Here is a 16,226-nt window from a genome sequence, read left to right on the forward strand (position 1 = left end):
TTTTTTATCATAAAGAAGATGCCCATCGAGTTGATAGTTAGTCATCATTACTACGAAGATATAATGATATTAAAGTAAAATATTAATTTCAAATAATAATTCCACTTGAAAAAAGTAAAGTAATAATCAAAAGATTCATGATGATTACAGTATAAAAGGCAAATCAAGTGCAAAGTATACAGTATAGAATGGAAAATAAGGAGTAAAATGGAATAGAATAAAAAATGTCTATTGTTCGTTCATACATACCTTCTTTTTATACTATTAACAAATTTCACTAAATATATAATAAATATACTCCTATAGCAATTGAAAGGAACAAGTTTGGCATGTTCAATAATTGTGTTGCTTTCATATTCCAAGCTCAATAAAAATTCAAAATCAATCATTATATCCAGTTAGACTGTTTCATCATCTTCACGACAATAGCCATTATATAAATCTTTATTTAATCTCATTGTACTACATTACTTTTAAAATTCATGATCGCAATACAAGAATTATATAAAGCCTCCAGTTCAATAATATTTTTTTTAACTCAGAAGAAAAATTGTTTTGAAGATATAAAATGTTTTTTATGGCCTAGATTCTTATTTAAAATGAAAAAAAATATGTATTAAATTTTATGTTATGTTAATATGCTCAAGTAAAATCTTATAAGACTTAGATCCAAAACCCACCACTCTGTAAATGAAGCTATATGAAATTCTAAAGACTATTATTGTTGATCACTAAAATATAATCATAACAGTAATATATATATTTGTATTGAAAGATAGAAAATGAGAATATGGTACCAAAAATTCCCAGTCCCAACAAATAAACGAGGCAAGGAAGTTCTATGAGATAGAATGGGTACCCAGTACTTTGTGATTGTCACTGGACACCGACCAAAACTTTCACTCTGAAATTGCGACACCTCAAACATGGACAAGTAACAAAGAACCATCGTATTGTAAAATGGCTTATTGTTGTTTCTATGACTGCTGCCTATATGAATCTCTTGTTTGTTGATCAGACTTATTAGGTAGCAAATGAAGATTTCATTGAGCAAGGAAAATAGCCGCAAAATTATGTATTCATTTTCTTTCAGTCTCTTCACAATTTCAGAGCCAAAACCTGTACACGTCAAATTGGTCTGAACATGGGGTGTCTCCATCTCTCAGGCTTCATCCGCCAGTTACTTTCACCGTTTCTGGGTTTCAACATTCGCTCTATTTCCTTTCCTGATTGAAGACAGGATTGTAGTCTCTTCAGATGTCCACGGCATTGCTTGTGATCAAAGCAATTGTCGTCGCCAATGTCACTGCCTCCGGGATGCACGTATCTTTCGCATGGTGACTGCCACTTGGCTTGCAAGTATGCTAAAGATCTCCATGGAGGAAGTGGCATGGAGTTCTGCTTCAAAGAAGATCTACTAGCTTCCTCCATTATTCCAAGAAATTGTTTCAGCCTTGCAAAGGAACCCACATAGATGGCAGGAAGCGAATGCAGGATCCGATTATACGAATCAACAGCTCTAGCTATTTCAAAGTGGCTTCGGAAATCAATATCAACAATCAATCGTTCTAGGCTTCCCGAATGATTGTCAACCACAACATCGATATATTCATGATCACCTGTGCCAAAAGTTTCGACAAGAAAACATCAGCTGTGATTAAAGCATATGTAAACACATGTGCATATTGGGCAAGTAGAATCATGGAACAACACAGCATATGAGATACTAAGGTATGATAGAATATGCCATTTCACTGTCCTAACATTACTTAGCATGGTAAAAAGCACTTGATGCAAACAATACATGAAATTTCATATTTACCACCCCAAGCAAACAAATGGTAGCAGCTTAGTAATGGATATGCATGAAGCAAAAGTAGAATTGTAATTTTGGTGAGATAACACACACACACACACAGTACGGTATACCTCCAGGGACCTTGCCTCTACCCGGCCATTTAGATGCACAAACTCCAGCATCATAGCCAGAAAGCCTCATCAAGTTCACCAGATAAAACCTGATACAGCTAGCATAACATGGACCAGAATTCATAACTTTAAGGTTGGTCTCATTCATTGACCGTATGAAGGAATGTACAACTGAAAGCAACTCACTCTCATGTTGGGCCACTGATAGCTTACAGATCTGTTTCATAGACATGAAAGATAGTCAGGGAAGTTGTCAGAATATCAGTTGATTTTAAAGAGGGGACATTTAGGGGAAGATAGAACAGGGTATTTTAGATAACAAGAATGCATTATTCTAGAGAATCTGTAGAACATAGGTAGTAGGTTCTGCTTATCATCCAATAAGTATAGACTCTCCATGTGTACAGAATCTTGATAGATTTAGCAGAGATTATTCCCTAAGATAATAATAGGCGATGCAATTTCCTACAAACTACTACATATGATAGACTAAGAATAGGTAGGATGAAAATAAATTGAATAACTGGAAGTGGAAAAAAGAGAGTAAAAGTTAAAGATGTTTAGTTGAAGAGAAATAGAAGAAACGAAAAGAGATATAGAAAAAAAAAAGAGTAAAAATACATGAGAATTAGTGCAGTGGATCTCAGCAATTCTAGAATTATTTATCCTCTCTTTCTCTCCCACCGAACAACTTATATTAATTCCCTCTTTTCTCATCTTCTCAAACAAACATACCATAATAAGTACACTGAAACATGAGATACCTCACTCAACATATTATTTCCAAGTACATAAAATGTTATTATTTTCAACCATATCTTTTATCCATAGTACATTGGTAGGAAAACATTTACTTGTACAGTAAACTATAAAATGGCAATTCTATTTCTTTATTCTGTTTCCATATAAAAATCCAATTTGGCAAACGCTCGAGTTTCAAGTTATTGAGAAAGGACTAGAAACTGCTTCCAACCCTACCCATGAAAAATAAGATATTACACGTGGCAATTTCTCAATCAAAAACCCAAAACTAAAATGAAAATCAGAGATTTGAAATGCATGTCCAAACTAAAGCCATAGCGCTTTAGGATGTGTTTGCTAAAGCTGCTTCACACTTTTCAAGGCACATTGATCATAAATACTTGTCTCTTGTTGGGTCCATGTATGACATGGTTCAACAACAATACTTAAGTGTTCTTATAAAGCTCTGAAAGAGCCTATGTAAGTGACCCTTGGCCCTCCCCAATACTCTCTTTTTAGCTTATTTCACAAATTTTCACAATTGAGCTAATCAACAAGTTCTCATTTGATCATGGATAAATTCAGCTATTTAAATAATCCATGAAAATGAAAAACAAATCTTGTGTACAAGATATCACATCCAATAAAGAAAAATTACCAAAGAATTTTAACACAGCAATGCTTGTGAAGATCATCCAATCAAATACAATAAAAATTCAGATTATTGATAAGTAATTAAAAGTTGAAATTAGCTAACAGATTTATCACTAACATATGTATATATGTACTAGTAAAAAATAGAGCATAAATCAATTGACATGCAATTGTTTTTGTTGAGTTTCAATTGAGATAGAAAGCTTTTGTAATGTAAATACAATCATGCTAGAAGTGTAATTTTCATTTTAATTATTGTTCCTCCAACACAAACAAAATGATTCTGCACTATCATTACTCAATAGCGAGAGGTTCTTGGCAATTACCTGAATCCTCTCAGCGAGTTGAGCGAAATCAGAGAGACCTGAATCGCTGTCACTGCTACACAAAGACTCGGCGCCACTGCTTCCATTCTCTAAAAAATCACTAACCATAAGCGCCAAATCGTGTTCACTCTCGTGGCTGAAACCGCCTGCAATTTCGCTGTCGCCTCCGGTACCGCCAACTCTAGCCCACAAATCGGAGTCGGGGGCCATACAAACCCTGCAGTCCATCCGATGTCAGCGACGTCGTTCACACCACTTAGGTCCGAAAACGACACCGTTTCAGACAATTACCACCGAGGCACAACAACAAAACAGAATCAAAATTCGTCCTAAATTCACAATTTCTGTACCTTAAATTTCACAATCCAATTGAACACGAGGTCCAATTCGCTAAAACGGATCAAAATTTCGATTTCTTTTGCGTTTTCTTTGCTTTATTAAATCAAAAATTGCTAAAGTAAATGTTTGTTTCCGTGTTTTAACCCTCTCCAAGAATTTTGAAGAATTGGAATGGGAAAAATTATAAATAAAAAAATAAAAATAAAAGAAATTGGCCTTTCGATCTGAAGGGATGAACAAAGTCGAATGGCAAACGGAAGATTCTTCCTTTGCAAATGAAAACCCAAAAGATTGGAAGGCGAGTTCCTCGGAGAACGAAGACAATATAAAAGGCATAACTGACCGTCGAATGACCATTTTGCCCTTCTGTGTGTGACTTGGAGAGGGAGGTTACGTTTATTGTTTCTTTCTTTCTTATCACAAAATTTAATTAAAGAATTCTTAGTTTAATTGACAGATCAAATTGATAATTCTTAATATTCTAATTAGTTTCTTTAACTGTACTTTTCAAACGTGAAAAAATAAATAAAATACTGCAACTTGAATCTTAATGAACTAACTTATAAAATTACAAAAATTAAGAAAGATAGTTTAATTTATATATACAGATAATGAGATCATTAATAAAATAATTACTTCTTTAGATATCTTTTCATGCAAATCTTCATAACTTCGTGATAGGTTAATAGTAAAATTAAAATTGTCCATTTTTTAAATATAAATTAAAATGGAATTATAAATTTTATGGAAGACCAAAATTATTCATTTTTAGAATATATGAATAGAAAATTGAATGATTAAAACTATAAAAAGCCAAAATTGACTATTTTTCAAATATGTCAAAATTATAATCAAACTATTAAACTAAAAACAAACGTATACTACCAAAACTATTAAACTATATGAAAATTATATTATTTTTAAAATATTAGTTATTTGTAAATTACTATGATATATATATATATATATATATATATATATATATAATAATTATTATTATTACGATTAAACATGTTTTATAAATTAAAAATTTTAAAATGATTTCATATTAAATATATTAAATGTCAGATTGAATATTTTGTCTTTTTATATACTGATGGTGTAATATTATAAACATTTAAATATATAAAAAATAATTAATCATGTCCTAGTTAATAAATAAATAAATTTTATATACTGATGGTTTAATATTATAAATATTTAATCATAAAAAAAATTAATCACATGCTGATAAACAAATAAAAAGAGGATTGATAAACTGTATAAATATTTTTTTAAATCCATAAATTTCAAACAACGAAGTAATTAATTTTATCAATAATAATAATAATAATAATAATAATAATAATAATAATAATAGTCTATACTTATATATAAAAAAATATTTTGTGCTCATGTTTACTTTTTAATATTATTTTTAAAATAAAAGGTTTTTTAAATTAAAATAAATATTTTATCAATTTTATTTTTTAATAACTGTTATTTTTAAATTTAATCAAATTTTTAAATTTGATCGTTTTTAAATTTAATTATTTTTTTAATTATAAAACTACCTAAAAAATAATAAAATTATTAAAGAGAAACCTACGCGGCTAAAATACATAATCATCTATCGTCAAAGTAAAAGTCACGGTTCTTGTTCAACCCTCAAACAGTTGACTTTGTCAACTTCTAGTAACTAAATTATTACGAAAAAAAAAAAGTGTGTTTAATTATATAATCATGTGAGAAAACACGTAAACGTTTTAAATATATGGTAGGACAGCATCCAGAAATGAACTTGGTCTGCTATGCCAACCATGCATTCTTATATTTATTTATGTTTAAGGACATTCAATTTTATATGTCACATAAGAAAAATAAAATTATACTTTTCTTTTACAAAATTTTAATTATGACTTAATTGAGTATATTCAGTTTGCTGATACAACTTTTATTCTAAATTTAATAATCAATCACCATCATGATTTACAATAATTTTTTATATTAAAAAGATATAACTAAACTAAGATTCTTGGTCGCGCTGTTGCATACCCATCATTGTATAATTTTTAAAGGAATGTAACGATTTTACATTTTTTAAATCATGTTATTTGTTTTAAAATTTAAGTATATTTATGGGTTAAGTTATTCGTGCAATTTATATATATATATATATATATATATATATATATATATATATATATATATATATATATTATAATTGATTTAAAAAATATATTTAAATTTTATTGGGATGAAAAAGTAGGGAACGAATTTAATATTTTAGGAAATTTAAATTAATGTAAAACGCGTTTTATCATTTTCTTGAAATATTAGTTTTATCAACTAGGAATTATTTTAATAAATATTAAATCCAAGTGTAAATTAACTATAAAGAAAGGCAATTGTAAGTTGTATCCAAGTAACAACTTGTAAGATTTAGTTTATTTATTATATGAGATAAAATAAAAGAGAATAACATAGTTTGGTGATAGTTTTGTTCTTATTGATCATGATCTCCTTTCACACTTGTTCCACCTTTCAATATATTTACCTACTAATACTTAATTTTGATGTGTATTCGTGATTTTTTCCTATTTATTACTTCTTATATTTCACTTTCAATTTTAATTCAAGTCTTTCTTTTAATACTTAACTATTTTTGTATCTTCTTCGCAATACACTTACATATCTAAGATTATGTTTAATGAACATTGTCTTATTGTTTTGTTTTAATTGATTTAAGTAAACATACTTTTGTTATTTTTTTCTTTTAAACTTATTCTATTCTTAATTACAAACTTAAAAATATTTATTATATTTGTTTGAATATCTAATTTTCTTTTAATATACACACAAGTAAACATCAAGCAGGAAATAGACACGAATTTACAAGCAGTTTATATATACAAAAATTATACTATCATTTTTTCTCAAATCATTCTAAATTATTTCTAACATTTAATCTGGGTCAACTTTAATTGTTTAAATAAAATATAAAATTATACGAAAATAGGGAAATAATTCAAAATAATTAAAATTTTGAGATCAAATGAAGTAATAGAAATTACGAACAAAAAATTGGATAAAAATGAAGTAACATGAAATTAAATTTTACATTAAGAGTTACAAATGAAGAAATAATTGAATTAGGTGAAGAGGGAGGGAATGCATTAAGTGGGATATATATATATATATATATATATATATATATATATATATATATATATATATAATTAATGAGAATGAGAGTAAAGTTTATGGTTGGAATTTAGTGAAGACACAGAGTACATGCAAAGCAACAATGAAACAGTTCTTTCAAACAAATCATCATTTCATTATTCTTTGTCCTGTCTTTGGAAACTTAAAAGAATTTTTATTTTATCGCTTTCACTGAAAATTATTCTTATTCATATTTGTTTTATTAATAAAATTCCAACTTAAAAAATATTTTTACTATAAATTATTAATATGAATGGTATTGAATCCAATCTTTCTTAAAGTAATATTGAGTGAGAGTTGTAGGAAATAATGTGATTAAGAATGACATTAGGAAATCTGAAGCATAAAAAAGTATCTTATAACCTCATATTATTAAAAAAAAACATTCATAAATCATTAAGAATGGAATAGCACGCACAAAGATACATTTATAGTTTTTTTTAACATTTATTAGTATAATGTAAATTTATAAAATGTAAACAAAGCACTGTACTAAAAGCAAAGAAAATTATATTTTAGACTTAATGATGTTATAAAAGCAAAAAAAAAATATACATTATATTTTGGACTAAATAACGTGGATTGCAAATAACCTAAAAAAGTTAGCATTTGGTTAATTTTTATGTGTTGAATGTGAAACTTTAATTTTAAAAGAAAAGAATATATAAAAAGAATAAGTAAAAACTAAATAAAGTTAACTAAAATTAAATAAGTTTTTTCATAAAAATAACCACCGAATCCATTACAATTTAAAGTACGGTTCTGCAGGGATACAATACCAAAAATCCCTATTCAAAATTTCATTAAAAAATGTAAAATCCATTCTCTTCCAGTAAAGGGTTTATTGCTTTTTTTTCTTATCTAAATACTATGCTATAACTATAATCAATACATATATTAAAATAGTTAAAAATTAGGACACAGAAGAAAAATAAGAATTGTGAAAGATGGCATTATGAAACGAAGAAGACATAAAGAAAGGCCATAAAGACAGCACATGTGTTAGGCACCACCATTTCACTGGCTTATCATTTATGGGTGATGAAGAAAAGAAGGACCTACCCTATAGGTTAGGGACACAGAGCATCTTCTTGGTATGAATCCTCACTGTCTCTCCCATGAACTCTGTAAATTAGAGAAATGACACTTGGCAGCTATACAACACTTGGACCACTTCTTAAGATTCCAACACCTAATAAACCAACATCAACATTGTCTTCACCCTCCATAATATTCTTCACCAATCAAAACTAACAAGGCTGTCTCAGTATACCACTGGATAACACAACCCCACACTATCATTCTTCTGTTAATCTCAACTCAAGTACACTGCTAAAACTATTTTAATCCCAATCATGTTTTTTCTTCATCATTCACTTTGATTATTAACAATTCTACTCTTTGATGCCTCAAAATTATGAGGATTCCATGCATCAATCTATTCAAAATCTGAGATCTCAATCATTGATGCAACAAATTTCTCAATCTAGAGTAACAGTTCTTACCCTTTTACTTGTAATGAGATAAAAGTTAAAAAGTTTTTCTCAATTTGGTCACTGAGCTAGAAAGAGAGGAATTTTCTTTATAGCTTTTAAAGTGATTTAGCAGGGTAGCAGATGCAATAAGAATGAAAGAGAACAAAACGTACTGAGATTGGTTTTTACTTTTCCGAATTCTAACCTCTACATTCGAACTTTCTAGGTTGATATGTTTCACCAGTGCTCAATTGTCTTTGTTCTCTGCACAAGGACTTCAGACTGCATAAACACAGTGAACATTAGGTCGAACAGGTTATGTGCACACATGCATTTGTTAGATGGAACTGATAAGTCTTCATTCTGCTATGACAGAAATAGAATATCCATTTGAAAAATTGGTTCTTTCAAAGATCACAGTGTGGTTTGTCAGATTAACAAAAGTTTTCTGTCTCTTTCTACATATGAGCTTGTCCACATGTAACAAACAACACCCATTAGCACAATATGATTAATGAAATAATTAGCAGAGGCTTAAGTATATTTTCATGTAAACACACTCTAGCAAGGGCATAAGCATGTTATGTCAAATGTCGAACAGATGATCAGACATTATTGTTATTATAAATTAAAACAAACACACCAACACCTGCTACATAGATTCATGACAGCATGCATGTTGAACAAATCAAATATTCAATGTGATAGTTACAGAAAAGTACCAGGTAGAACATCTCAACCTTAAGGGTTAAATATGAATTCTAGGCCACTCGAAGTTCAAACAGATAGAATTCTTGTTTTAGGCTTTGATTAAGAAAAGAAAGAAAAAAATATATCATCAGTTTATTATTTTAATTTATGCTTTGAATAATATTTTTGTATAATTAAAAATTTATAATATTATTCTTAATACGTAAGTTTTATAATAATTTAAATTGATGATAAAGAAATACCTTTTTTAATATATTATTTTAATTTAGAATGAATAATATTCATCGTGATACACTTTTATTTTTGGCTATTAAAAGAAGAGAATACACATTATTGAAAATGTCTAATTGAGAGATTAAGGGAAGTGAAAATCTTACTGTCTAAGTTGTGTGTAAGATTTTTTTATTTTGAATTAAGGATAGATAAAATAAATTTGTATTAAAATAATAGCAGCAAAAATAGAAAAATAGTAAAAAATTACAAAAACTCAATTGTTTACATATATTTGGTGTAATTAGGGCTGGGCATAAGTATCTAAACTATACTAAACTATAATAAATTATAGTTAACTATATTTCTAATAAACTAAAAATAATTGAACTACATATACTATATATAAACTGTATTGTTAACAGTTCAGTTATAAAAAACTGCAGTTATACCAATTAACTAATAACCAAATCCTTTCAAGATCATCAAGTCAGTTTTATAAAATTCCTTACTCTTCCGTCACTTTTACGGAAAATATTTTATTTTGAGTTTTAAACATTGTTCTTTTGTTTTTGTCTTTAAGATAAGTTATATATTCTTAGACTTTATACCAATCATATAAAATATTATTTCTATTTTTATATGTTATCTATTAAAAAAATTCATATTTAAAAAAAAATCATTTATCAGAAATTAATGTAATTTTAAGAATGGATTATTGGAAGTTTGTTTTATTTAAAACGTTTACTCTTAAACCTCCGAAAAATACTTCAGATTTATTTCAAACTTATTGTATAAATAAAATTAAATAACTTTATAATATTTTCTATAAACAAATAATTAAAATTAACATATAATTCTAATAAATTTTATTTGTTTTTGGTTTTCCTTTTATTCTTTTCCCTAACTTTCTTTTTTCAAAACTTACGTCTAACTCTCAAAAAAAAATATATTTAGTTTAATAATAAATTATTCTTACAAAATATAAAATACATTTAACCTTTTAAATTATATTTGTCTCATAATCTTTCATTTTGTTTTATATCATAAACTATAAAGACAAATTAAATATATAATTTAGTTTAATCATAAAACTAATTTTTAAATAATTTGAATATATATATATATATATATATATATATATATATATATAACGCTTTTATTTTTAACAATGATACTATATAATACAAAATATTCAAAATATTTATGGTCAAGAATAATTTCATGTCAATTTTTATTTTTTAATAAAATAAAAATAATAATTATGAGATTAAATAATAAATATAATGAATAATGATTAAATAATCATTGAACAATTTATGTTGTCATGTTAAAAAATTAAATAACAATGAACTACATATGTTTTGTTAATTTTTGTTTAGATACAAAATAAGGAATATATACAATTTATTAAAAGGTAATGTTTATTTAAAATAATAATATAAAAAATTTAAAATAAAGTATAAAACAAAGTTTACAGTTATCTTACCTTAGTTGAAAAAAATACATTGATTAATTAAATTATACATCAAAACATAATTAAATTATCTTAATTTAACTTTTATTTTAATTATATTAATTTATACTTTTTATTTTAATGTTAAAATAAAAATAACTAAGGATCATATTTAAAAACATTAAAAATGTTAAATATTTAAAAATATTAATTTTTATACTGAATCAATATTTTTTAGCCAGAATTTATTTATTTTAAGTTGAGTTAGATTAGTTGAGAATGAAATGTACATATCTCCAAAAAAACGACATTAGATTGATTTGCGTGAACATGAATTTAAATAAATAAAAAATAAATATTTAAAAATAAATAAAAAAATAAGTATTTAAAAGTGAGATAAGATTAATACTACACGTAACTAGGTTGAGTTTTTCATAGAATTATTCATCTAACTTACAGTTTTAGAACAAAATGAAAGTAGAAGTGATATGAACTTATAGTTCAGTTTTTAGTTAACTGCACTAGAAATATAATAAGTTCAGTTTTTCTAAACTGAACTAGACAATAGTATAATTAGTTTTTAGTTAAAATAGATTAGTTTTTTTTAGTATAAAATAGTACAGTTAACTATAATTTAGTATAGTTAAGTTATTTTTGCCCAGCCCTAGGTGTAATATGGACCAGGAGCTGTTAAAACAGCCTAGCTTACCTCAGCCCTAACCTGTATTAATTGGTGCGGAAAGCCCACGCACCAAATCAGACGAGAGTAAAACAATGTCAAGGGTGTTACTCCCTCCACCACCACATTTTCTCCCTCCACCTCCCCAATTCTATTACATATTTTTTGAATTACAAAACTAACCTTTTATAATTACAAAAATAACCTTTTATAATTACAAAAATAACCTTTTTACTTTTTAATCCTAATTATTTATTTTAGGATGTTGCTCCCTCCACCCTCACCTTTGCTCCTTCCACCTTCCCAATCTTCTTCAAATTTTTTTTAATTACAAAAATAAATTTTTTTACCTTTTTTTTTTACTTTTAACTCTATTTAATTATTTTAATATAAAACCCTAAATTTCTACCATTTTTAGTCGCAGCACCCCCACCTCTCAAATGTGAAATCACGTTAAACCAGATGAAATGCAATCCTAACCCGTCAAGTCATTTTCATGCTGTGTAGCCCTGATGAAACCACTGTTCATAGAGATATAAATTTCACTTTGTAAATGATGCAAATCTGAGAATGGTGACAAGAGAAGAAGAAGAAGAAGAAGAAGGGTTAACTCAAGCTTCCATAATTAAACCAGCACAACTTACAATAATCAACTTTTATGTGTTTGGAAGTGCAAAAGACTCATGGGTGGTAGTTACTCTTTGTTTAATGCTTCATCATTCTTCCCAGTTTAATAATTATTATCTCTTTTCTATAAACATTACAATCACAAACTGCAACTATGTGCCATAATTGACTTGAGAGATTCCCAAAACGTATAACTGCTTATTCTCATTCATTTATTGCCTTTCAGCCTTGTCTTATTTCTCTCTCCCTCTTGAAATCTCTTCCTAATACACTTATTATTATATATCCTGCATCATATTATTCCATTGTTTTGCTTCCTATGATCTTATCTACAAAATTAGAACTACCCTACATTCTTATCTTTGGTACCTCAGAATAACATAAAGCCAATAGGGATCAAACCCTGTCAAACACTTCCTGTTTAAACGACTTGGTGCCTAGACACGTGTCTCTCCCTCGATGATGCCCTGGACTAGCTCCTTAACGTGGTGAGAGAGCTTGTCGTGGGAAGAGAGAAGTTTGGCGTATTTGAGAAGGCTGTCGTGGTTGTCGACTCTGGGACCGATGGTGAAGACAGCGGGGAGAATGAAAGGGAGCTTCTCTACGCTCATGGCTTGAACCTCGTAGTTCACAGGAGAGAGGTCGAAGACGCTGCATGACTGGCCTGGGAGAATCCATTCTTTTTTTGCAAGCTTTATGTCTCTGATTCCAACATTAAACGGATGTTCACATCCGTCCTAACATTAAACGGATGTTGACATCCGGTGACGTATGTGAGCATCCGTCAACGGATGTCAACATCCATTTAAGGAAAAACGGATATCAACATCCGTCGACGGATATCGACATCCGTTTCAGATCCAAACGGATACCCAACATCCGTTTTTGGCCTGGTTATCTTCTTCCTTTCTCCCAACACACGCACACAGCAAAAAAACGCACAGCAAAAAAACGCAGACCACAGCACAACACAACACAGAGCACATCACAGAGATATATGCATTGCATTTAAAAAAAAATTAAAAGTATCATCACTAATCTTGTGAGGAAAAAATGGAAGATGAGAAACAAATGTGATGGAGTTTGGGTGAGAATCTGAGAGGGTTGGGAGGTGGGTGAGAAGGGGTAGAAAGATAGATTTTAGGGTTAAAGTAAATAATTAAGATTAAAAAATAAAAAGGTTATTTGTGTAATTATAAAAGGTTAGTTTTGTAATTCAAAAAATATGTAATAGAATTGGGGAGGTGGAGGGAGAAAATGTGGTGGTGGAGGGAGTAACACCCAAATGTCAAAAGTAACCCATGGGCCCAAAAGGAAAAAAGCCCATACTATCCCATATCAGGCAGTTTCTTTCTGCACCTTCGTAAGTTTCTTCTTGTACTCTCATTAAAAATGTCTCATTTTGTTCTATTTAGATTGTGTATTTTAGGTGACAAAATTGAGTTTCGGATTAGCTAATGTAAAAGTAAAAAATGATTAGTTTCGATATGGTATAATTGATAAGTCATTTGAATTATTTCTTACAAAATTCTCTTTTTTTTTTCAGATCATGCAATTTTTTAAAAAATAATATAAATTTTAAATTACAGAAATTATTTTTTTGCTTTCATGTATAGTTTGAAAGTAATTTTTAATTTTGAGGTTGTCCAATTCAGAGCATAAAGAAATCTTTGGAAGTGGGTTTTTTTTTAATCTATATTTAATTGTTGTGCATGATAATATTTAGTTTCAATGGTATTATTTTTTTTATAATGTTGGAGATGTCATTATTATTATTAAAGATAAGGCTAATTATAATATATGTAAGTGAAGATAATAAACGAGTTAGACTTAAAATTTCTCTTTAATATAATATCATAATTTATTCTAATGAAGTTTAAATTTACTAAAACATTTTTAGAACAGCTTTAAAGTATCGTTTAAAGACATCTTTAATCGTAAAATTACTTGCAAGCAACTCAAAACAACTTCTTATGCTCACCTGCTGGAGATGTCTTTAATTATTAAGCAAATGTAAGGAGAAATTAGTATTAGAGGCTATAAATAAATCTAAATAGTTTATTTGTGACATGATTTAATTTAATTTTTTTTTTGTTATAAGTATTATTTTAGTTCTTGTTTTACTTTATTTAATTGGTCACTGAATCCCTTTCTTTTATTTATGGTTATTCTTTTTCTATTTTATTAAAATAAGCAAATCTTTACTATATGTGAATTTGACCGCCACTGGCTATTTTGTGAAATTGTCTTCTAAAAGAACAATTTCTTAAAATTTGTTAGTTTGACATTAGGGTAAGTTTTCAACGGTTTCAAAATCAATCAAGCTTTTCATCATGTAACAACCAAGAACACAAAGTCAGTTTGCCATTTTCTCCACGATAAGTTTCAACTGAAGATTCTAAATCAAACGTTAATTTCTTCCCATCATCAATATAATTAGCAAATATTTCCACCAAAAGTAAGAGCCAAGATTATTTTAGAACAAATTATGCAAAACTTGGAGTAGAAAGCAGGAATTTATCAGTTTGAGGGAGGCAAAGAATATCAGATTAAATACGCAATCTTTGTCTGTTATGAGAAGTGCAGCTTGAAGGAGACTATTACAATATGTCACACTCTATTCTACAGCTAATTATTCTGTCAAGTCCGAATTCTTATGCTCCAACTCTATATTACAAGAATCAGTCAAGGATTTGCTCCAATCACTGATTTCTATATGTTCCCTGTCATATCAGAATGTTACAGTGTTCCTATAAATAGCTAGGAACACTTTTGTTGGTGGTATGTATATATACATCAGTTGTATCAGTTTCACATATACTGTCTTTTGTGAAACTAAAACACTGATTATATATAGTTTTGTGAAACTAAGAGAACATATGGTTGGTTGTTAGTGGACTTTTTATACGACAATCAAAAACATGTTATGAAAAAAGTTGTTTATCATGCAGAAGAAGCTTCTTTCAGAAAAATGCATCCATTTTGAAGGGTTGAGCTCTTGATGATTGATGAGTTACCTTATGAATAAAGTAATCATGCATGCGTGGCTCTTTATTATGAGAACAAAAAATGGTCAAAAGGGAGAGTGATTAAGTTGGAATATATATTTATGGTGATGCTCAGCGGCTTTGGTTGATTGTGCCAATGCTATATATAAAAAAGCTGGAATATATTTGCTTAGTAGCTACCAAAGCAAAGCATTAAATAAAGCTTTCTTTACCTTCTCTTTTGCATTTGGCTGGTCCTCATCAACATCAGATAAGATTACCATTACAACATATCAGATTCAACTACAGTACCCTTTTTAGTGATGCTGCCTGCATTACTCCATTAATTATCTAACTCATATACTAAAGTGAAATTTCAATCATAGAGGGTAGAGGTGTCATTTGAGCCCCTAGCCCATGGGTTGACCCTAACCCCTTCCAAAATCAAGCCCCAATTTTCTAGCCCACTTAATAGGGGGCTTTTTAAAAGCCCCAACCCCTAAAGCCCCACATAAAGTGGGCTGGGGTAGGGTTAGGATGGGGCTAGCCCCCAAACTAAATTAATTCACTTTTAATGTTTTTTTAGTTATTTCTTTTATTTACTTTACAAGTTCAATAATTTTCAAAATTTACATGATATTTAATATCTTTTTAATTAAATATAAATGTATAAATATTGATTTTATAAAAACTTATTTAAAATAATTTTTTAATTATAAGTACATTTTAAATATATAATTTTATTATTTTGAAAAGTTAAAAAAAATTATTATTATTATTTTTATTTAAAAGAAAATGAAAAAAGTTTCAAAACAGAAATTATAAAAGTAACACAGTTGAAAATTCGATTTTTCAATAATCGAATTCTGATATTTATATAAATATTTG

General features: G+C 28.2%; 1 protein-coding gene across 2 annotated transcripts; it reads right to left on the bottom strand.

The window, feature by feature from the left end:
• Positions 1–739: 739 nt before the first annotated feature.
• Positions 740–4,310, bottom strand: LOC148199287 (uncharacterized). Of its 2 annotated transcripts, none has more exons than XM_088114368.1 (4): positions 4,001–4,310; positions 3,651–3,867; positions 1,930–2,146; positions 740–1,619 (listed from the first exon to the last, which is right to left on the bottom strand). In XM_088114368.1, the coding sequence occupies exons 2-4, from the start codon at positions 3,858–3,860 to the stop codon at positions 1,129–1,131; spliced, it is 918 nt and encodes a 305-aa protein (XP_087970494.1). In that variant the 5' UTR covers positions 3,861–3,867; positions 4,001–4,310; the 3' UTR covers positions 740–1,128. The 2 variants fall into 2 exon arrangements, with proteins under 2 accessions (XP_087970494.1, XP_087970493.1); XM_088114367.1 differs by having other exon boundaries at positions 3,651–3,905.
• Positions 4,311–16,226: the final 11,916 nt, after the last annotated feature.

Source organism: Vigna umbellata, chromosome 4 (assembly GCF_029865625.1).
Source record: "Vigna umbellata cultivar VRB3 chromosome 4, Vumbellata_1.0, whole genome shotgun sequence".
NCBI lineage: Eukaryota > Viridiplantae > Streptophyta > Magnoliopsida > Fabales > Fabaceae > Vigna > Vigna umbellata.

Bases quoted from the DNA above. Each gene is read 5' to 3' on its own strand.
- LOC148199287 (XM_088114367.1), bottom strand. From the start codon at position 3,878: ATGGACTGCAGGGTTTGTATGGCCCCCGACTCCGATTTGTGGGCTAGA. The intron at 2,147-3,650 runs GTAATTGCCAAG...TCTATGAAACAG, and splicing joins AACTCGCTGAGAGGATTCAG to ATCTGTAAGCTATCAGTGGC. The intron at 1,620-1,929 runs GTATACCGTACT...CTTTTGGCACAG, and splicing joins TAGAGGCAAGGTCCCTGGAG to GTGATCATGAATATATCGAT.